At 36.8% G+C, this 23,417-nt stretch overlaps 2 protein-coding genes across 4 annotated transcripts in view; one reads left to right on the forward strand and one right to left on the reverse strand.

Moving 5' to 3' along the window:
* The window catches only part of ncaldb (neurocalcin delta b), a 39,753-nt gene extending 32,521 nt beyond the window's left edge, over positions 1-7,232 (forward strand). For all 3 annotated transcript variants that reach the window (XM_056480044.1, XM_056480042.1, XM_056480043.1), the window contains 2 exons: positions 2,519-2,624; positions 4,438-7,232. In XM_056480044.1, the coding sequence (XP_056336019.1) occupies positions 2,519-2,624; positions 4,438-4,532 (201 nt within the window). In that variant the 3' untranslated portion in view covers positions 4,533-7,232. The remainder of the gene's footprint in view (positions 1-2,518; positions 2,625-4,437) is intronic.
* Positions 7,233-12,818: 5,586 nt separating this feature from the next.
* Positions 12,819-23,417, reverse strand: part of grhl2b (grainyhead-like transcription factor 2b) — a 46,637-nt gene continuing 36,038 nt past the window's right edge. Inside the window, exons 13-16 of the mRNA XM_056480092.1 lie at positions 22,077-22,168; positions 19,467-19,552; positions 16,007-16,071; positions 12,819-14,105 (exon numbers count right to left, since the gene is read on the reverse strand). Of these exons, the coding sequence (XP_056336067.1) occupies positions 13,991-14,105; positions 16,007-16,071; positions 19,467-19,552; positions 22,077-22,168 (358 nt within the window). The 3' untranslated portion in view covers positions 12,819-13,990. The remainder of the gene's footprint in view (positions 14,106-16,006; positions 16,072-19,466; positions 19,553-22,076; positions 22,169-23,417) is intronic.

Raw genomic sequence — 23,417 nt, forward strand, 5'->3', positions numbered from 1 at the left:
AAAATCGCTATATTTAAGATCGGATTCCTTTAAAAATCAGTTATCTTTACGGCCTAATCGATATATAATTTAAAGTGGGTCTCAGACCGGACGAGAAGCACTGCATTAAATTCCATTTTTTTCAAGCCATGTTTTTAAAATATAGAAATTTATTTTACCGCAGTATTTTCAATAGAGTTTCTGCACTAGCCTGCTGCTCCTGATGGCACTTGCATCTACACTGTCTTGCATCTCATTTTACGCTCGAACAACTAAATGAATGCTTAAGTCTATTTAACTGATTGCATATTATTTACATAACAACATCGATGCTGTAAAAGGAGCCTTATGAAATTGAAAATAGTCACTGGAAGTTTATCGTTAGCAGTGCATATAGCCCATTAGTGAGAAATAATACATTGTTAAGTAATGTATTAACACTTCTATGGGATTCTAAGTTCATTTAGAAATATTTTGTAATCAATGGAATTTGTCATTCTGATTCAAATCGTTTCAATTAGTAGTCAAAAAAATAAAATAAAATTTTACTTAAAGATTTTTCACATTTGATTCAACATTTCTTGTCTTTCTTTGTAATTAATTTTATTAATAAATGTTTTTCTGTTTATCTGAATACGTATTAATATATAATGTTAGGTATTTGTACTGGAAAACGAGACAAACTTCCTCCATAAGAAAGTAAGAAACTTTTACAATGTTTGCCTTCTGCGATTTAATCATCTTTAGCATTCATACCTGGGTGTGCTTTAACAGCATGAACGCAATAAAAACGAAATGTTTTGTTATTTCTATTTTTTAGCTTGACAACACTGTCAAATTGATTAAAAAAATTCATTAATATGCATGCCCAGTAGTTGGCGATGTCACTTTATAAACGAACACTGTCCGACTGCACAAGTCATTGATGCTTTGGTTGTCAAACACTCAAGCATGTCGAGTAATGCTCATGTGCGTAATATCACTATGTACACCAAATCATGTTTGAGTAGTTTACGTGCATTCATTCATTCATTTTCCTTCAACTTAGTCCCTTATTTATCAGGGGTTGCCACAGTGGAATGAACCACCAACTATTCCAGTATATGTTTTACACAGTGGATGCCCTTCCAGCCGCAACCCAGTACTGGGAAACACCCATACACACTCTTTCACACACACACACTCATACACTACAACCAATTTAGTTCATCCAATTTGGAAACCAAAGCACCTGGAGGAAACCCACGACAACACAAGGAGAACATGCAAGATCTACACAGAAATGCCAACTGGCCTAGCCGGGACTTGAACCAGCAACCTTCTTGCTAACCACTGAGCCACCTTGCCGCCTAGTTTTTACGAATACAATATAACTTTCAAAACATAATTTACACAAAAATTATTGGCTAAAGTACTTAAGAAAATAAATTCTATTTATTAGTTTATTTATGTAAACACCGCTGAGTTTTGATTGTAGCCCCGCCCACAATCAAATCTGACTGGTTTACCAGCTCTCTGACTGGTTCTAGTCCTTGATTCCTGGTTAAGACACTTTTCAGAGACCATATTTTTTTGTTGTACATTTTGTACGCACTAATTCAAGTCTCATTTATGTCGCATGCTAACTCATGTAGCTCCTATATTAGCCTATGAGAAGCTTTTCATCATTCCACCATTGTGTATACAAAAATAACAAAAAATAAATAACTTAAAGTGTTATTAAATAATTCAGCTTTTCTTGTTCAGAGAATAACATAGAAAATCTGTAATATCAGACAGCCTCTGAGTAATTGTATTTTTTGGCTTGTGCATGATTATTTTGTTTTTAGATAAAAAAAAAAAAAGTTTTTTCATATAGCATTGGAAAAACAAGAAAAACCCTTGTCACTTGTTCAAAAGCACTTTCCACTTAGGCTCATTAGTACGCTCAATTAGATAGAATTGAGTGCAGCAGGCAATTATTTCTGCTCATGTTTAGGTAAATTCCATGCCGTCGTAGCAATTGGTGACATGCGTCAACTTCCTAAGTGCACTCTCTGAGTCTGACGCCTGAGTGTGAGCAAATAGCTGTAATTTCCTTTTCAATTCATGCGGTTTTCAGAGAGAAGCCGTCGCTATGGTAACTTAGAAACAGTTCTGATGTGACGGCTCTAATGCCAAATCAAACCCAGAGTCCTCTAATCTTCTCTAACAAGATTTACTTTGAACTGTACAGCAAAGGTGCACTTCCAACCCAAAAGCTAGCTAATTCTAAAAGCTAGCTAATTCCAAAAGCTATGTAGCATGTTTCTCTAACTGATAAGATATTCCCAGAATGCAAAGCAGTGTGTCAGAATCATAAAGATAACATTTTACAGATGAAGCAATACGTTGATATCATAAATATAGTACTTTGTTGTTGTTAACTTAGCAACATGTTAGCGCCATGCTAACTCTCTTAAAGGGAAATGTTTTTGCGAGTGAAAATTTTCTCTTGTTGCACAACATGTTTTCGTAGGGTAAGAACTCACATTTAAGTTTTTTATGTTGTGTTCCTCAGGCCATCTACAAGATGGTATCTTCTGTGATGAAAATGCCAGAGGACGAGTCCACACCTGAGAAGCGCACAGACAAGATCTTCCGTCAAATGGACACAAATCGTGATGGTGAGCTTTTTATTCTCTTGCGAAACAATTTAAAAAATAGACCTCATTGTTCTGAATGTGTACTTCCTATGGACAAAGGTATATTTAAATTAACACACACACATATATATATATATATATATATATATATATATATATATATATATATATATATATATATATATATATATATATATATATATATATATATATATATGTGTGTGTGTCAGTAAAAGGATTGTTTACTCACTTTTTTCTCCCCCTCGGGTTGTTTCAAACCTATGAGTTGATTTTTTTGTTTAACACAAATGAAGATATTTTGAAGAATGTTTGGAAACCCGGTAGTTATTAACATCCATAGTAATTTTGCACTACTATAGAAATCAATGGCCAGCAGTTTCCAACATTTTTCAAAATATCAGGAGAAGGCAGCTCATAAAGGTTTATAACATGAGGGTGATTCAGTTGTAATTTTTGTGAACACTTCCTTTAAGTGTTTAAACACAATATATTCACTTTTTTTTTTTTCATTTTATTGTTCTGATAGTAAATAAGGCCCCATCCCTATCGTGACATACATTTGATTGAAACAGTTTCTAAAATGAGAAACAAAATGTAGGGCGGTGCATGATTTTGTCCTTTGGGAATCAATTTGATCATCGTAAGATGTGCTTTGCTAACAAAATGGAGGAATATCTGAATGCCAGTTTGCTTTCACCATAGCTACCCTCTGGTGCAGAACATTTACAGATGACAAGAACGAGAGGTGACAGTTTATTAATGGAAATCTATCTTATTTGTTCAAACTACTGCCTCCCACGAAGGAAGGGTAGAAACCACCCTAAGTTATAGCCCTGCCTTAAAAGCATTCCATGTGACCAGAAGTGAAGAAAAGTCATTTCGGGGGGAGGGAAGATTGTGGTTTTTGAGTGAAGATTATGAAGGCAAATTAATTTAACAAAATAATGAAGTCCACAGATACATTGTTTATAACAACACTCCTGTATGAATCTAAAAAAAGAAGAGTACATTTTTAGTTCATGCTGACATTAAATGGGCTCGAGCTTACACTTAAAAAAGTCTTGCTGTTTTCAAACCACTTAAAATGAGGTGCATCAACACAATTCTTTAGTTTTTTGGGGGGACAACTTAATTGTTTATGTTCAATCCACTTAAATTTTTTAAAACAATTAAGGTAACTTAATCGATTTGTGTTGGGACAACATGAAGGAATTGTGTGAAGCCCAGCATTTTTTACAGTGAACCTGAAAAAAAAAATCTAAATTCATCCCATGCTAGTGTTACTATTCAAACCATCCCAGCAGACACACAACATCATAAGTCGTTATATTAGATTTAGGTCACCAGCATCCAAGGACAGCATTATTTTGATGTCCTATAATGACGAGAAATGATGTTGATAATTGATTGTTTTTAGGTTGTGTTGGAAAGTAACCAATATCCAACGTCAAGCCAACATCTTAAATGAACGTCATATTGACGTCAAATACTGACAGTTATTCATCAGATGAATGGCGACCAAAATCCAATGTCTGATAGACGTCATCTTGGTAACGTCCACACAACGTCTTGCTGTAACATCATTAGATGTTGATGTTTATTAGTTTTTAGCTTGCGTTGGAAAGTAACCCCAATAGAATATTTGTCCGACATATTTGATGTCGGCCTGACGATTTTTTTATTTCCAAACAAAATGTAACATCCCACAACGTTGGGGTACAACATTAATCTGATGTCATGTTGACGTCCTGTGCCTGCTGGGATGACTCTTGTCTGGTTTGTTTTTGACGTTAGTCTCTGTGTTCTCCCTCAGGTAAGCTGTCGCTTGAGGAGTTTGTAGAGGGCGCAAAGAACGACCCATCCATCGTGCGACTTTTGCAGTGTGACCCAAGCAGCGCCGGCCAGTGAATCGAAAGCACAGTCTCCCAACAGTCATAACCTCTATTACACAAATCATTCTGTCCCATCTCCTTTTGAACATCAACAGAGCCTGGACTCCAAAACTACACCCCCTTACTCAGTGTCTGAGGATTTCACACTGATGTTTTTTGTTTTAGGGTAACTGACAAACAGAGATTGCGGACATTAAGATGTGTCTCTCGGTCCTTTGAATTACTCTTATAAGGCTTTTTTTTTGCTAACAACACAAAAGGCAGTGATGTAATTGGCATCACTTATTGTCTTGTTAATTTTTGGGATTGAAATCAACCCTTTAAAAGGGCTCTAAATATAAACAGAGGTTGCCTGAGATGGAGCTGAAGCGAAAATTTTCCAAGCACGCAAAAAATGCACAGAATGATAAAGTAACACTTTGTCAATAACCATAGCTTATTTAATAATTATTATTTTTAAGAATTTACTAAATTAAGTCATTTTACGCATATATTAACGAATATCATTCCTAAGGGTTCCTAGTGTTTCAATTACATTCAGCACATACATTTATTTATGAGAAGCACTTGGGCGTTTTTTTTTTACTTGAAGTGTTTTTCCAACATTTATTGCATTATGTCAGAGAGCCTGTGCTAGATATTCTTAAAGGGGTATATTTTGTCATGATGGTGCTCCTTTTATGAGCATCCGTATAATCGTTAAAATAAAAACACACACACTTTTTTAAACTTTAATACTCGCTGCATACTGTAGGACTGACTAACCGTATAGTTGAACGATATCATTAAGCAAAGAACTATTTTCATAGGGACAAATATAATATCAATCCTGCTGCTTCAAAAGAGAGAAACATGAAAAAGTATTAGGAAAAAAATGTAGATATAATTTATGGTGGAGTGGTACAAATTTATCACATCACAAAAAAAAACTATCATTGAAATGACGTTTTCTTTTATTTCAAATAATCCTTTGTACAGTAAAAGCCAACATAGGCTCATTCAGAAAACATAGCCCTTTATACAGGATGTTTCTGGAGATTGTGACTTAAGTAGCCAGAGCTACGTATGGCTGCATTTCTTAAAACGAACGCTGTACAGGACGGTATGACGCGGTTCCTTTACTCGCTTAAGTTACCAGCTGAATGCTTACCTCCATATGGACGCCATTTCCGCTGTTACCAGTTTGTCCGGTAACTCGACACTTACAACAGGGGTCGAGTCGGGTGAAAAACAATTCCAGAAAGCAGGTAAGATGAAAAACAAAGCCAAAAAATGAAATAAACAAGTAAATAATTGAGTGAGAACGTAGTCCAATCTGAAAACGAGGCAAAAATCAGGCGAGGGCTTTTCTTTTTCGGGATTGCTTTTCAAAACACTGCGGTTTGGTTTAGGGAAGTGGTAGACGGGTCAATCGGCGCTGTTTAAGTCAGTCAGTCAACAGCGGCCTCTAGTGGATTAATGTGAGAACAGCAGGCGTGAATGGCACTCGCAAGAGAAATGTGAGATCTGAAAAAGCGTACACAGCGGCCTCTGGCGGATTTGCGAAAACAAAACAACCAAAAACTGCAAAAAACCCACCCCTTGGGACGTATTTTGCTCTCTCTAGACCAGAAATGTATATAAGAGTACGTTTTCAGAATGAGCCTGGGTTGGTATCTATTTAGGACTGTAACAATGAACAGCGAAGACCACACGTTTCTATGCACATTCACAATAGACCATTTACTTATCGACCAGCCAACAGATTCACTTCAGCTTATTATAGGCACACTTTCCAGACGCAGATTCAGTCAAATCTCTGACCACACCATCAGCTGTCAAATAAAAAGTACATATTTTAGATGTACCTCAAGACGAATTGAATGTTGTTTGGCTTAGAAAGCTGAAACTTGACTGAAATCTTGGTATCCGGTTCTTATATATCATGGGAAACAGCTTAAATCAGTTTGCACGTTCTACATGTGGGTCTGCACCTCAAACTGAATGTATTTTCTTCATTTACTGGTACGTTCTGTACATTTCAGGATGTGTGTATGTGGTGCTTTTTTCATGTGTATTCAGTGTTTGTCTATGCATGTATTTTGACCAGCACTTGAGTTTAAAAAAGAAAAGAAATACTGTCGGTGACTTTTGGAGGATATTAATGTGTACGATTATTTCTGCACAACCTCAGGGTTAGAAGTGGTTTGAAAGTGCAAGTGTAAATGATGGCATATGTATTTTTGTGTGTCATGCAAATCAGTAGTCTATTATATAAATACACAAACACTCGCTCACATGCAAACCACGTCATATTTGTAAGATGGATAGCCATTATAAGCTTTCTGTGGTTTCCACTGAAGTTGCTGTGAAGTCAAGGTTGTAATGATCAAATTTATTTAAGCCATTAGAACAACTTGTGAAGGAGCTTAATATTAAAACTAATCACTGCTGATGAGTTTTGTATTTTTAATTCTCCTTCTTTATTAAAAGATATATATATATTCTTCATTTCTAAACCCCACGAGACAGCAACATGTGGTCAAGTGCCAAACACAGGTAAATATATATGGCAAACCAACAGTGTTCTATCACTTTATGCTGTACAACTGTTATCTGTCAAACTAAATGTTTGTCACTTTGTAGTTTTTATATGGTAACCTGTACATTGTGTGTGTAGATATTATTAACGCAGGCATCTGTTTTGATTATATCATAAATAAAAATCTGAAATAAATATTTGCTGTCTAATTGTCTCGCATGAACATAATTCAATGGATAATTCACTCAAAGATGAAAATTAGATGATAGCCATAAATTCATTCAAGATGTTGCAGACTTTAATTTTTTTTTACATTATTTACAACACTTTTACTTTTAATCAACCACCTCAGAGACCAATCTTGAATATATCTTGCCTATACTGATCATCTTAACTTAGTTTTGCCTTTATTTGTCAGAAAAGCTGTGTACTTGGATTTTATGATTCACCAAGGATCATGCTTTTAACTACACATCTTCTTTAATGATCTATTGAAGAGAATAGATTGTGTATTCATGCTAGATAAAGAAGTTCGATAAAAAGACAGACAAGAGAAGTGGTCCATGAACTGAGCTCTGCAGCACCCCAATAGCAAAATGTTACAATTTAGACATCCCAACTGAAAGGCAAGACATTAAGTGTTGGAGCACAGTTCATGAGATGGCCTTTGTCATGAAGGCTGAAGGAAAAATTTGGTGGTTATCCATGAAAATCTGCAAAAGGTTTGAGCATAATGAGCATTGATAATAACACTGATAATATCAATGAGCAATATCACACGGGTAGCAGTGCGATATGGCTGTATATTGGCACTGATGGGAGGTGTGCGTTGACTCGAGGCTGCAGGTCGAGTGCTTTAGTGCCCCCCACCAGTGCCCATATACAGCCATATCGCACTGCTACTCATGTGATATTGGATTTATACAACAGTTCAACGGCATAATCGTGTGTATAAAAAAGAAAATCAAACATAGAGACTCAAAAACCCTTTAGTATGAGGAACTACCTTCTTCCGCCATTCATTCACATCTGCAGCTGACATCAGAACAGCAGAGACCGTTGCTACTTCACAAACATCCCTTTAGAGCTAGTGTTTGAATGATTCTCTAGCGTAATGTCTAAAGTGATTACAAAAGAGGTCATTTTTGCTCACATTTTAAGATTATGATTAAATGAAATGCTCTGTAGATTGATGAAATGCCATCAATCTACAGAGATTTCCCAGTATTTCTCTGTTGCAATCAGGATGTCACAATAATTAACCGCGAAAAAGCCAAAGCAAAGCAAACACTACCAGTTTCTGTGGTATAAATACAGCACTACAAAATACAAAAGAGAGAAATCGACTTGACACTTACCTGAATTATAATAATTTGTTCTGCTGTAGTCTGAAACTTACATTGAGAAAACGCTGAGTTTTTCCTCCCTCTAAGGATTTATTATGCAGTCTCTGTCACCATCTTGTGGTGAAACGTCAACTGTCACTTTCTTTGGCCTGCTCGGACAGGCTGATGGCGGCCGATGCACTGAATCTGGCACTATCCTAATAAATAAACAGCATAGCTGCAATCTAAACAGCTACATAATTGACTGAAAAAGCCTTTAAAGTACTTTATGTTGTCTAACAGCAGCAATATTTGTCTAACTGTAGAGTGTCCTCTGCTTTTTGCTGTATGTGGGCGGAGTAATACACAAGTGTAAAGAGGCTGTACTAGTGCTGTTATTTGCAGAATATCGCACTGCTATCAGCCAATCAGATTCAAGAACCAGACAGAACTGTTGTATCAATAATAATATATGACTGTCTCATGGCAGTGTCAGTTACTGTCAAAGAAATTTTTCTGTGTTAGAAAGCCAGAGACTTGTCAGTGACAACAGCCTAGTGACTAGTGTGTCTACACATACTGTAGCACTGAAGTGCTCACAGCGACCTGAGTTTGATTCCCAGCTTGAAGTCCTTTACCGATCCTTCCCCTCTCTCTGCTTCCTATTCACTCCTGTCTCCACTATACATTGTCCTTGAAAATAATAGTAAAAAAATGCTAGAGACTTTATTAAACACAACTTGCTCAAGTGGTTTAGCAATGAATAGATGCTGAGAAACTGCTCTGCTGGATTTACAGTAAGTTTCTAAAGAAGTGGGCCTAGAAACATTAGACTGTTTACAATCTGTAGGAAATGTATTAGTATAAAAAGACAGATGTTATGAAAAGGAGAAACAGCTTGAAGGAGGTGAGATGGAACAGGATCAAGTGAATTAGAAGACTTCAGCCTGGTCAGGGCCTACATTATATCTTAAAGAGCCCATATTATACATGAAATAGGGTCATATTTAGGTTGTAAGGGTCTCCAACAACAGTCTAATATGCATGCAAGGTCAAACAACACTTTCACTGTCTTATAATCTGCATTTATTTTTACCTAATTATCCCAGCGACTCCCATATGAATCGTTCAGCGATTCATTTGTTCCCAAACCCCTCCTCAGCGCGAAGCTAATCTGCGCTGATTGGACCGATGACAGCCTGCTGCGATTGGTCGACAGTGACAGGCTTCAGCGCGAGACAGAGTGAAATGCCCAGCTGCTAATCTACAATATAAAAGTAGTCACAGTGCACACACGCTTCATAGTGGATTTTGGCTGCCAGTGGGTGAATGTAAACACAGACGATGGACTAGAAAATACTGACGACTAACTATTTTATTGAGCAAAAAGTCCAAGAACTGGCGAGGAGATCTCCTAGCCTCCTAGTCACAGTCTTCTTGCTCTTTTCACACACACACACACACCCACCCACACACACACGCACACACACACAGGGCCTGCGCGTCCATAGAGGAGCGGCTGAATAGAGAGGGCGCGGCGCTCAGTTATATCCGCGAATACCCGTGCGTTACACACACACACACACACAGGGCCGGCGCGTCCATAGAGGAGCGGCTGAATTGAGGCGGCGCGGCGCTCAGTTATATCCGCGAATACCCGTGCGTTACACACACGAGGAGACACACACACACACACAGGGCCGGCGCGTCCATAGAGGAGCGGCTGAATTGAGGCGGCACGGCGCTCAGTTATATCCGCGAATACCCGTGCGTTACACACACACAGGGCCGGTGCGTCCATAGAGGAGCGGCTGAATTGAGGCGGCGCGGCACTCAGTTATATCCGCGAATACCCGTGCGTTACACACGAGGAGACACACACACACACACACACACATTACTTGACCGTTGCATGTGTGTAAACAGCTGACGATCCGTAATCAAAGCGGCACGCGTCGCGTTTTCAACGTGGCTTTACACGCGATATGAGAATATAAAGAGTTAACCTGATACAGCACACGCGGTTACAAGTAACAAAACACAACTAAATACATAATTTGCAAGATAGAGTAAATGAGGCAATAATTTTAATCGCACGTACTTACACTTGTGAAATGGGGGAAGAAACTGATCCATGATGCACTGATCCATGTTCTGACAGTCTTCACTGATCCTTCCTTTAACAAACTGATGAAGTCTTCTTTGAAAGCATATAGTTTTCAGAAGCACTCAGAACTGCTCAAGGCTGGGCTATAATGCTGAGGTTTCCTCTTTAATTAGACTCAATATTATCCATCTGCACAGCGTGACTTCATTCGACCGGTGTCTGTCTGTGTGTGTGTGTGTGAGACTTTTTTTTCTGTTAGTGGGCGGGGCCGCAGGTTTCAAATCTCCCAGGTTTGCGTGCCCAACTACTTGTGTTTCGTAGCTGCGTCATCACGAAACACCTAATGACTCATTATCAAGACGACTCGTTTGAAGCACTATGAGTCGACTCTTTTATAGATGAATCAATAGTTTTAAACACTGTACAGATTTAACAGATTTACAGATTTAAGCCTTAGCTGGATATTTCACTTCACTTAGAGCTGTGTTACACACTACATGGAAGGGCATTTTCAAAAATCCATAATATGGGCTCTTTAAAGTACCAATGAAATCAAAACTAACCATAGGATTTTGTTAGCTCACATTGCTAGTTTTCTGGGTTATAAAAGAATGAAAAAGAAAAGAAAGACATTTAGTGCGATCTGTTGGACGTAGCACAGTGCTCATTCAGTAAAGGCACAGCTAAACAGATGTGTTTTCAGTCTTGATTTGAATGTGCCTAATGTTGGAGCACATCTGATCATTTCTGGAATCTGATTCCAGTAGTGGGGAGCAGAGTAGCTGAAGGCGGATTCACCCTGCTTTGGCTAAACTCTTGGAATTTCTAATTTACTTGATCCTAAAGATCTGAGTGATCTGTTGGGTTTGTATTCAGTGAGCATATCTGTAATATATTGAGGTCCTAGGCCATTTAGTGATTTATAGACCAGTAATAATACTTTAAAATCTATTCTGAATGTAACTGGGAGCCAGTGTAAAGACCTGAGGACAGGTGTGATGGCTCTGATTTCCTGGTTCTAGTCAGAATCCTGGCTGAGCAGCAACTGTCTGACTGTCTTTTTGGGAAGGACAGTGAGGAGTCCATTACAGTAATCCACCCTGCTGCTGATATAAGCATGAACAAGTCATCACTGGAAACATTTTAGCATAAACACTAGAACCTAAATCAGTGAAATGTAAGGGATAGTGAAGAAGACTCTATCCTAATGACTGCAGCCAGCAATCTGCTGTGGAAAGAAACCATGAAGACTGTGTGTGGGCTTAGATATTGTTAAATATGTTTAAAATATATATATTTTATATTAATTTCAAAATACATAAAAAACAAATGGTTGAAAAAATATATAGGGGCGGATTTGGAGCGAATCAAATAAATATACGTGTCTAAGTGACAGGGTGACAAGCTGCCACAAGAAAACATTTCCATATGTATTTTCTGCTTTATTTGCAGTGCAAGAGCTTACAGTATATTGCTGGTGAGTGTATATTTTATATGATAAATTAATAGAGATCAATGAGAATCAGGCTCCCATGTCCTAAATACACCCCCACAAACAAGAACACTTCAATCACACAACAAGAATCCCGGTTTGTGGACGTTATATCGGGTTTCTTTTTTATAATGGATCTCTATACAGCATCATAATTACCTGTGGGCATCCTGCCACATTTCCCATGAGCAGATGAGCAAAGAAAGCAAAAGCACGTTTGTTTGTGTGTGCACATGAGCGTTAATGGCATTTGTGTGTGGCTCATTCATCTTACTGTGGTATTTGTGACTGGGTTTCTGTTTCATTGTGTCTTGAGTTCTTTTTTTTTTTGCTGTGTTTATCCTGATATCTGACCTTTGTTGTCCTTCTCTAAAGCGAAAGTTCCCAAGAGCGGGCAGGGAGAACTTACTTTGAGGGGGCGGGGAGAACCATCCCATTTTCATTTAAAGGAACAGATGCAAAAACAGCTCCAATTCCCTCTGAGCCAAACACCTGACATTTTCAACAGGGTAAAATAAATGATCTGATGGGTATTTCGACCTGAAACTTCACAGGCACATTTCGGAGACACAAAACACTTATTTTACATCTTGTTAACAGATCAGAACTGGAGCCCTTTAAGACTTCTCTCTATTCCTTAGTAAACGTTTGTCTCAGCATCTTTTTGAACAGTGTTTAAGAGTAAACTTCTAGCTAAAAACCTTTACTGCTATTTAGTAAAACTCTTAGAGGTAAGATTAAAAAGTTTTGTTAATACGGGCTCAGATGTGTTTGTTTTGCGGTATAGAAAACTCTTTCAAATTTTAATAACCCAGGGTTAAAAGTGGCCAAGTTGAATGTAAAATGACAAAAATACGTAATAAAAAAAGCATTTATTTACATACAAATTATTATTTTCCAAAGTGCCCTTTTACATGACAATAACATTATTATTAATTGAAACATATAATTTGGACTATACCGTAGCTAACATGTCACACTATACACAAGCACTAGAAATGAATTAGACCGTAAGACTGCATGGTTATTTAAAAAAATAATGGCAAAAGCAATATGAGAGACTCCTCTTTCTGGAAAACTTTGGCTGGTTAGTGGTTACATAAAAAGATATGTATAGAAACCTCAATAAAGTCATGAAATCTCTTGCATTTGAAACCACTGGAACCACAAATTTCACATTAAAACTGCGAGCACACGCAACCTAGTTGAAATGGATCTGAGCCACATTAATCACAACGTTCTTTGAAATAAAAAATAATAAATTCTGATAATGCAGTGCTGTACTGTTCATAACATGCCATTATTAATATATTTTTCCTGTTTTGCACTACATCCTAAAAATTGAAATGGCACAGTCTCATAAAAACAACTTGCAGACCATAAAATATGTCAGTCAGAATCTAAACAGGATCATACCAAGCTAAAAAAAACAACAATAATATTAACAACAATGTAATAAACAAGTAAAAAAACGACATTTACAGTATCGGACACTTTCACAGATCAACACACTCCCCAAATCCTATTTTTGGCTGCATAAAAGTGTATTATAATTTACACTATATTATTATTATCAATACACCATATTATTATAATACAGTGCATTATCATTTAAATGGACACTTGCTACTGTTCAATATTTTCAATATAATGAAGATGCCTCGTATTTCTTTTCACTTAAATGAAATCTTTTGGAATATCCCGATGAAATTCAAGCAAGAATATGATCTCCAAAACCAATGAAATGTAAGTATATCTATACATTAATTCCTACAAATGGTCAACAATAAGGAATCCAGCATCTTCTACTCTTGAAACAGTAGAAGAGTAAAACCGTGGGCACTTTTGGGATGCAGGGAATCTTCTAGTAGTGACTGTTTCGAATCATACTTGAGGTCTCTTAAAAATGAGGTAAGTCTGTTTTTTTGCTGATGTCAATTCAATCGGTGGACAGTTGATATTGAATCTGACCAGATTAGAGTCTTTTAGCTTAAGCAGACTGAACGACAGAAAGATTTTGTAACCGTGTTCATATTTCCGTTAAAGTGATTTTGTATGCATCTGCGTAGCTCTCGATATTCAGGATAAACGTGTCCTCGTTTGAGTAGTGCTCGATGATGTTGTCGTCCATGTTCACCAGAATCCTGCATTGCGGAGAATAAATAAAATCGGCATGAGTTTGTTCCAGTAGGTCAATACAGTTGAAGACAAAATGCTGATATTTTATTTTCAAATATTTCACAAGTGCCGTTTAACGGAGAAATTTTCTCGACACCTTTTTTAAGAACCTTGTATACACTACCTGACAAAAGTCTGTCATCAATCCCAGTTATAAGAGCAGTGAAGAATTTAGCTTTTCCACTTACAAAGTCCGCCATTTAAATAGCAAATGTGACATGTGCCAAGTAGCTGTCTCTTACAGGGAATGGGAGATGAGACTCTAATTGGTTTAATGCACATCAAAACACACCCATAACTCATTAAGAGAATATGGATAACACTTTTTTCCATCCAATAAATAGCTAAAGTAGATTCGGATAAAGTACCGTCCGCTTTAGACTTTGTGCTTGGATTGTTAAAATGAGCCCCAAGTTGGCAACATGAAAAAACTGGAGGGTTGAGTAGCAGAGCTGGTATAGATGTATGATCGCTTGCGGAGAGATTTTGAAGATACAGAGTGTTTCACACACTGGACGTGAAGCACAACCGCCTTGTGGTTGCGCCACGTCTGATGAAGTTCTAAACATTGTTCCATTTGTTGCGGCAAAAAAAATAGTTGTGGTATGCTGCTGTGGTGCTTCTCATGTGAAAGGCTGAAGAATGATGTTCTTCTCTAACAGCCCCCATTGTTGCTGTTGTTTAGGAGTAGCATGACATATTTACAACCCAGTCTCTGCAGCATTAGGGGTGTCGGAAGGTTTGAAAACAGTATACTGTCACTCAGACTTGTCTGACATCTTTTTGCAAAAAGAAGTTTGTTTGAAGTATGCTGAGACATTACACATAGTCATTAATAGTTCATAATATTTCACTAGCTAAGATACTAGTTTTCAGTTTAACGTGCTATTAAAATTTATAACTAGGTTAATTAGGTTATCTTGGCAAGTTTGGTTTATTAGTTAAGTTATGGACAACGGGAAAAAAAGATAATGTCTTAAGGGGACTATTAATATTACTTCACGAGTTCACACTTGCAATAGTTTCAGAATAAAGCGTATTTGGCGTGCTGTCCGGGGAGAGGGCTCTGAGCTCGGGGAAGACACCCAAACTCGAGTTATTCCTCTTATCAGGAAACAAAGAGGAATAGGGATTCGAGCGAAGTATCTAGCCCGGCCCCAGAACGCTCCCCCCGGGATTGTAATGCTTAAGAGGTGAGGTGACGGGGTGGTGGAGGGATGCTAAAGTCATAAGATGCTGCAGGTAAGACAGCTTTGGTATATATAGGGGTTTGGTCAAGAACTGATTGGATAATAGAATAATTGTCAATGACGTATTTGATACTGAAACTTCTGCGCGTGCTCCTCCCGAAATTTATTTATAAAACATCACTAATATTGTTTTTGCGATTATCTTTCCAGCCAAACTATTCTTTCAAACAGACTTTCTCGAGCAGAAAAATATCAAAGTAAATACTGTAAAAAGCTTTCATTCCTCTCTTAAACTTCACTTGGGAAATATATTGAACAAGAATTACAATTTCACACGGTACGTAATGGAGCGTGAAAGCAGTAGCAGGATCTAATGCAGCAATTATTAAAAGAACGGTCAAAACATCAGGGTGGAAATGAAAGGGTTAATCCACAAAGAGAAATCCAGAATACAGGCAAGTGTGGAAGCAGACAGCAAACAATTACAAATCCAGTCAGTCCAAAACAAACAAGAAAACAAACAAACCAGGCAGAAACAGAGAACAAGAAATGTCACTAACAACTAAACAAGACCTTGCAACGTGTGTGTTTGTGTGGGCACTCCAGCTGGTGACCGTGACAACAGGTGGGCTAATCATTTTGTCTTCAGCTGTATACATTTACCATCTGTCACTTACCCTTTCTTGCTCTTTTTGTAAATCTTAGCCATTCTGTCAATGGGAACACCATACTTCTCAGAAATCTGTCGATATGAAAAAAAAATTACAATTTAATCATGTATCAGAACACCAAATGATTTGACTACTTACAACAAATGAAAATCTGTTGACATTTTTATTACTGGGCTTCATTATTTGGGTTTAATGTAATGCTGAAATCAATCATATCAGAACATCACAGGCATTGAAATCATTTGATTTGAATTATTTACAATAAATCTAAATGTTTTTTTCAGGATTCAATAAGATTTGATCACCAACATGTGATTAATTATTTATATTAGGTCAAGATCTGTTGAAAATGTAGATTCAGCTTCAAAAATTCAAGATTCAAAGTGTTTATTGTCATTTTCATGCAGGCCGAGTGCCTTAGTGCCCCACCAGAGACGATATACTGTATATTTGCTGAAAGTGAGATACTACAAAATACAAAATAGGCATAGCAAAAAAAGTATAAACTATGAAATAAATAATAATACTAAAGAAGGTTTCTATATATATAAATGTTTTTTAAAGAGTTGATTAGTTGAAAAGTTGAGTTAGTTGATTATTTTAGTGGAAATTGTTTCAAAATCGACATCAACAACACAATTCTTGCACACGCAGTGAAACACAGACAGTTCCGATCGTTTGTAAAAGAGTATGAGGGTGCATACAATGACTAGGCAATGCATGTGGCTTAGTCGCGGAAAGGTGTTATGCCGTTTCATGCAACCACTTCCTGCTGTGCGATGTTTTTAGAGGAGAAGGGTCAGCATACTTTTACTGTCACTCTGAATAAAGACATGTTCACTGACAATGCTGCATATTTAACAGATATAACATGCCACAAAAATGCACTTAATCCCAAACTTCAAGAGAGCCAAAAAAATAATAATTTTGCCGATGATGTTCAAAGAAGTCTCTGCATTTGAAACAAAACTGGACCTATTTGCTCAACAACTTAAGGAAAACGACACACTTTCCTGTTCTGCAGTCCATTGCATTATTATAACCACCCATAGCCTACTGCCTATACCTCGCTGAACTTAAAGAGCTGTTTTCTCAGCGATTCGCAGACATTAAGGCCATGAAACCTGTGCTGGCATTTATGAAAAATCTGTTTAATTATGATATACTTGTGTGTGGGCTGTGTTTGAGGACCAGCACAATCCCGTTCGATACCAGCACAAGGAACAAATCGCTGACACTTTTCGAACCTTCCATTCCAAAGGACACGTATCCTGCACTAATTTAGAGTGCTTAGAAAATTCTGACCTTCTTCAGATATACCTATGTTTGCGAGAGCTCCTTCTCAGCCTCTGTGATTATAAAGCAAAGAACCATTCCCGTCTAACTGACTGACATCTGACAGACTATCTGAGCAGCTACAAGTAAACAACAAGCAAATCTTAGGGTGCTTTCACACCTGTAGATCGATTGTTTTGTTCCGAAATAGGGATTAAAATTGATACAATGTTTATTTTTGCTATTGGTGCCATTCACTTTTCACACTACAAAGTTTCTAAATGGACCAAAATAGTTAAAACAAGTCACATGTGAGTAAACTGTCCTCACATTGGTCAGAGTTTCAGGGTCCTATGGACTCCGCTCAGCTGTCATGTGGCGTTATTTTCATTTATGATGATGAGCAATAAGATATTGTAGGCGAAAATGTGCACTTTAATTTTGACACCCACAGACATTGTCACCAAATATAAATCAGAGATGTAAGACTTTCTCATACATGGCCTCATTTTAGTTGTCAAGGGTTGTAAAAATCTATCTATTGAATCGATGAAACTATAAAAAATATTGGCTAGAATTATGCATTATAGGCTTAAATTATACAGAGATATAACCAAGACTGCTGTCAGATCATGAAGCAGATCAAGTTCACATTTTATTTTGATGGTCCGTTTGTTGAATTAAATAGACTGTTAGGTTGGGGTTAGGATTAGGGTTAGTGTAAGTTAACATGTACTTGCAAAGTTTCTTATTGTCAGTTAAATGTCTTGAAGGAGCATATCAACAAATATTAAGCAGACAGTCTACTAATACTCAAATGGACCATCAAAATAAAGTGTTACCAGATTAATGTTTATCTTTCTTTTGAAGTTTCAGTGCAAAAATGAAGGAAACAGGCCTAATACAAAACAATATACGATTAAAATATGGATTAAATATCAGATGGTTATTTCACAAATTCTTCCTAACGGATGAACAGCTCTTATTAATAGTTCAGCATGCTTCACTTGTATTCGTCATGAAACGCACGTTTACCATTGGGCATGACATCCCGCCATACTTGTAATTTTCTCTTCAAATAGCCATATATTCCTATTACATAACCATAATACACTGTGATATATCCTGGTTTGTTAGTTCATTGGATCGTATTGCTTTCTCACTACAATCGATCTGCTCTAGAGTTTGTTTCAATCGAGCCGAGATCACCTCATTCAGGCATACTCGGAATGTTTGATTTGGTGTGAAATCGAGCGTGATTTCGGGTTTCACATATGCCAAATATACCGTGCTAACTGTGTAAATGAAACAGGTTCCGAAACAAACGTATCGATGTGAAAGCACCCTTAAAGATCTTGTGAAAGGTTTGCAGATTCAGTTGTCTCACTAGTAAATCGACAATATAATCATTTTCAATATGGTTTCAATTGTATTTGGGGAGTCACGGTGGCACAGTGGGTAGAACAACCGCCTCACAGCAAGAAGGTCGCTGATTTGAGCCCCGGCTGGATCAGTTGGCATTTCTGTTTTGAGTTTGCATGTCCTCCCCTTGTTCACATGGGTTTCCTCTGGGTGCTCCAGTTTCCCCCACAGTTCAAAGACATGTGGTACAGGGGAATTGAATAAGCTAAATTGGCTGTTGTGTATGTGTGTGAAAGAGTGTGTATGGGTGTTTCCCAGTACTGGGTTGCGACTGGAAAGCCATCCGCTGTGTAAAACATATGATGGATGAGTTGGTGGTTCATTCTGCTGTGGCAACCCCTGATTAATTAAGCGGCTAAGCCGAAAAGAAAATGAATGAATGAATAATTGTATTTGATTTAAATGTATTATTTAAAATTATAGTTTATTTGTATTAATTTCATTTATTTTATTTGATTTAAGTGTATTATTCCTTTAACTGTATGTTAAACTGTAAGACAAGGAATCATTAATGTAAGTGTCAGTAATGCTATGTACTCATTAAGATAAATTAACATGTAGTTATAGTTTTGTCAAATTCCTTAGTAGTGCAATGCTTTGCTTTGTCTCTAAAGCCTTCTTTAAACAAATAAAAATTGTTCAAATATATATTAGTGGCCCCTGCATCTTGTGTAATTGATAGTTGGCCCTTAGGACCACCAAAGTTGAGAACCTCTGCAATGCTTAAGTAATTTAGAGTAAGGCACCCCCAACATCAGCATATACTCACTGCATCCATGAGTCCTCTGAGAGTGGGCGACCGCAGCATCAGAGCATCAAACACCTCGTCTGACTCCTTCCTCACATACAACAGCACTGCAAAACACACACACACATTCATATTTGTTCAATTAAATCATAGTTCATAGTTCAAATAAGAGTTTGACTTACAAGTACAGCAAAAAATACCAACACAATTTCATATGGCAGTCCTTATGATCTATTTGCATTTTGGTCAGTTGGTGGCTAAATCATTTGAATTTCATTTAATTGAATTTGAATAGTTATGTTTATGAGTAAAGTTAAGAGTGACACTTTATTTATTTACTAAAAATCATACCTGTTAAATATTAGTACTTTTTAAGGCTTTTTTATCCCATTCTGCCTCTCAATGTTGCATTTTTCTAAAATAAAACATACAGTTAAAATCTAAAACAGTGAAATAATAAAAAAAAATTGGCTACTTCCTTTTTCAATGTAGGCCTAGTTTAAATTCAGTTATTATTCCAGTGTCACAAGAAACATTTCTTATTATTAGTGTTGAAAACAGTTGGGCTGCTACATATTATGTAGAAACTGTGATTCAGTATCATTCAAAATGTATTTACGTTCATCAAGGACTCCATGACGTTCAATTGTTAAAGGGCACCTATTTTACCCCTTTTTCAAGATTTAAGATGAATCTTTTGTGTCTCCAGAATGTGTCTGTAAAGTTTCAGTTCAAAACACCCATCAGATTATTTATTATACCTTTCAGAACATTGAAATGTACTGCTCTAAACACTTTGTGGCTGTTTTTGTTGCCTGTGCTTTTAATGCTAGTTCTCCCCGCATACCGTTCCCATGTGCCTGTCAGTGTGTGTCCGTCTCCGTCAGATAAACATCACAGTGACAGACATGAAGAAAGCAGATCTCACAAAAAGTTTGTGAGAAATACAACAGTAAGAACTTTCCCAATGATTATTTGATGTGTTTGTTGTGAAGTTAATTCAAGCCTTTCTGCGATGAGTCACACACAATGTCATTACAAAGTTCACGCACACAAACACACAGCGGACACACACACACAGCGCACACGTTAAACTTTGCACTGTTTTTTACAGCAAATGTGACAAGATACATTAATATCCACCGCTGTATGGATATGTTATGTTAATGTACAAAATAAATCTGATTTAATGTCCACAAACCAGGATTGAAGCATCTTGTTTAGTACAATAACTGACTTGTATACTTGTAATTCGTTACAAACATGCACTGTTTTAAAAAGGTTTTAAACTTGTAAAACTCATTCTTGATCATATTTAATGATGATTGATGATCACAGTGAGCTGAACAGATCTTTTAATCCCAGTTGCTTTGTGCACATCCTGTCTTGTTGATATGATTATACGCGGTACTACGGAGACATGTTAATACACGGCTGTCAATCAATATGGTGTTTGGGAAAACTGCACTCCTACGTCACATGCGCCTCAAAATAGGAGGGATTTGGATCCTATTTTAACGTCAGGAATTTTTAAAAACGAGACTTGTTGTGTTTCTATCACTCCAATATGAGAGTGGACACTATACCTACACATAGTCCAAATAGCTTACAAAAAATTATCTTCATCATAGGTGCCCTTTAAAGGTGAAGACATTTTTAACATAATCAAATCATGGTTTCCGCTACAGTCATTCTTCCATGGTGGGGCGCCACGCCAAGATTCATCCCGCCACGGCTACATTACAGCTTCTCATTCAAAACATTCTATTTTTATAATTCTATATTTAATAGCAGGTGATAATCGCACCAAAATGTATTAAAAGGTAAGCGAATTACAACTTTTCTGTAACCGTAGTAGTGCTGTGCGTCATTTGTTTAACCCTTTAAGGTTACGTGCTGACTGACTGACTGACTGGCTGACTGGCTGACTGTGACAGGTGCGTGATGCGTGAGGCCAGCGAACACAACGTACAGCCGTTTTACTTTACTTCAGGACGCATTAATACAGGAGGCATTCATAAATATTCCTAGTAAATCTAATAAATGCTGGAGACATACTCGTTACACAAACACACTAAATCGCACCTCAGCAGCGTTTATTTGAGAGCGCACAAGAAGATCTGCGTGCTCTTAAAGCGGCTTATATTTGAGGGGACGTGCAAGAAGTTTTGTGCACGAGCAGAAAAAAATCGGCTATGCTCGTAGGCTATTATATAAATGCGATCTCGACTTCTAAAACTGCGCTCATGACATTTGTCATTGAAATAACGCCACAGGTAGTTGGTAGATCTGTGTAAAAAAAAGACCTGCCACCACAGCTGAAAAAAATCCTAGAGGAAACACTGTAAATATATATATATATTTCAGATAAATGCTGTTATTTTGAACTCTCTTCTAAACAAAGAATCCTAAAGAGTAAAATGTATCACAGTTTCTATAAAACTATGAAATAGCAAAAATTATAACTATAATAGACTAATAAATAACTATTATTAATTTGGTATCAATAATATCTGATACCGAACTGATTAACTCAACACTGCCACTTAAAATGGTTTTATTTTCCATTGACATTGGTTTGGAAGCCAAACATTAGCGCAGTAAAAGTGTGTGTGTGTGTTGTGGCCTGACCTCTCTTCTGTGTGTCTTCTCTGAGCTGTTTATGTGGCGGTGGGCAGAAGTCTTCCTCAGATGACCGGAACATCCTCTTCACCAGCACACTCCTAACACAAACAAACAAAGTGACATCATGATTCTCTCTACTGGCCAATCAGATGAGCAGATTTTCCTCCACAGTCCATCTTATACCAATCACCTGAATACAATTATTTGATGCAATCATGAATTCTAGGAAAAGAACAGCGATTAGTTTCATTGCCTTTTAATTTTTTCAAGTTTTAAGTGTACAGTGCTCAGAATAATTGAGGACACCCCATTTTAAAAATGAATATGTTTGTACGTTTCTCAGTGAATATAGGCAATGTATTTTGGTGTATTTAAACAAACAGCTTTATTAAACAGATATATTTATTAAAATAATATTTTAGTCACCGAACATATTTAGAAATTGAAAGAGAATACAATTAAACTCAAGCAAAATATTGCCAAAAAATTAAAACATAAAACCTAAATTTCAACAAAATTTTACAATTTTTTTGTTCTCTTAATTTTTCCTCTTTTTTAAATGTATATTTAATATTGTTCTATAACATATAATTTGGATGTACTAGTTTTTGGACCGTTATCATAATTTATTAAGCTTCAGATTTGGCTTCAGTACTGACTAATCTAATGTATATGAACAAATATAATTCTTCCTATTAAAAACATGAATTTAAAAGATAGATTTGTGATGGGTGTACCTATACATGCTCAGCACTGTACATGTCAACACCACCAAGATGATTCTCATTCACACTGATTGGTGAAAACTAGTAAGTGCTGCATTCCAAATTCCAGGCCAGTAGTTGGTGGTTTAAAAAAGTAAAACAAAAAACAAAACAATCAAATATAAATATGACATCCCAGTTTTAGTTTTAAGCAAAACAACACTATAGTAAATAGTTTATAATGTTATCGTTTAGACAGTAGAATTTTCAAAAACTTGCAACTGGAAACTTTTTTTAAAAGTTTGCATTTTCACTTCGACAAAATTCAATATAACTTATAATATACGTATTATATACGTTTAATATAAAACGTTTTTAGCACTCCTTATTAGCTGGGTTTCCATTGCTGTGTTAATGCACATTTTGAAGTATCCTCATGAAAAACAAGTGATGAAAACACAAACATTCAAATCGAATTCCTTGTAAATTGACAAAAAATATTTACAGTGGTCCCCCGCCATATTGTGGTTCACCATTTGCAGTCTCGTGGACTGTTTTTGTGTAATTTGACATGCTTTTTTTTACAGCGCATTGTGTTCTGTGTCCTGATTTGTGCATTGTGTTCTGGGTCCTGACTGGCTGA

The sequence above is a fragment of the Danio aesculapii genome, chromosome 19 (assembly GCF_903798145.1).
Source record: "Danio aesculapii chromosome 19, fDanAes4.1, whole genome shotgun sequence".
Lineage (NCBI taxonomy): Eukaryota > Metazoa > Chordata > Actinopteri > Cypriniformes > Danionidae > Danio > Danio aesculapii.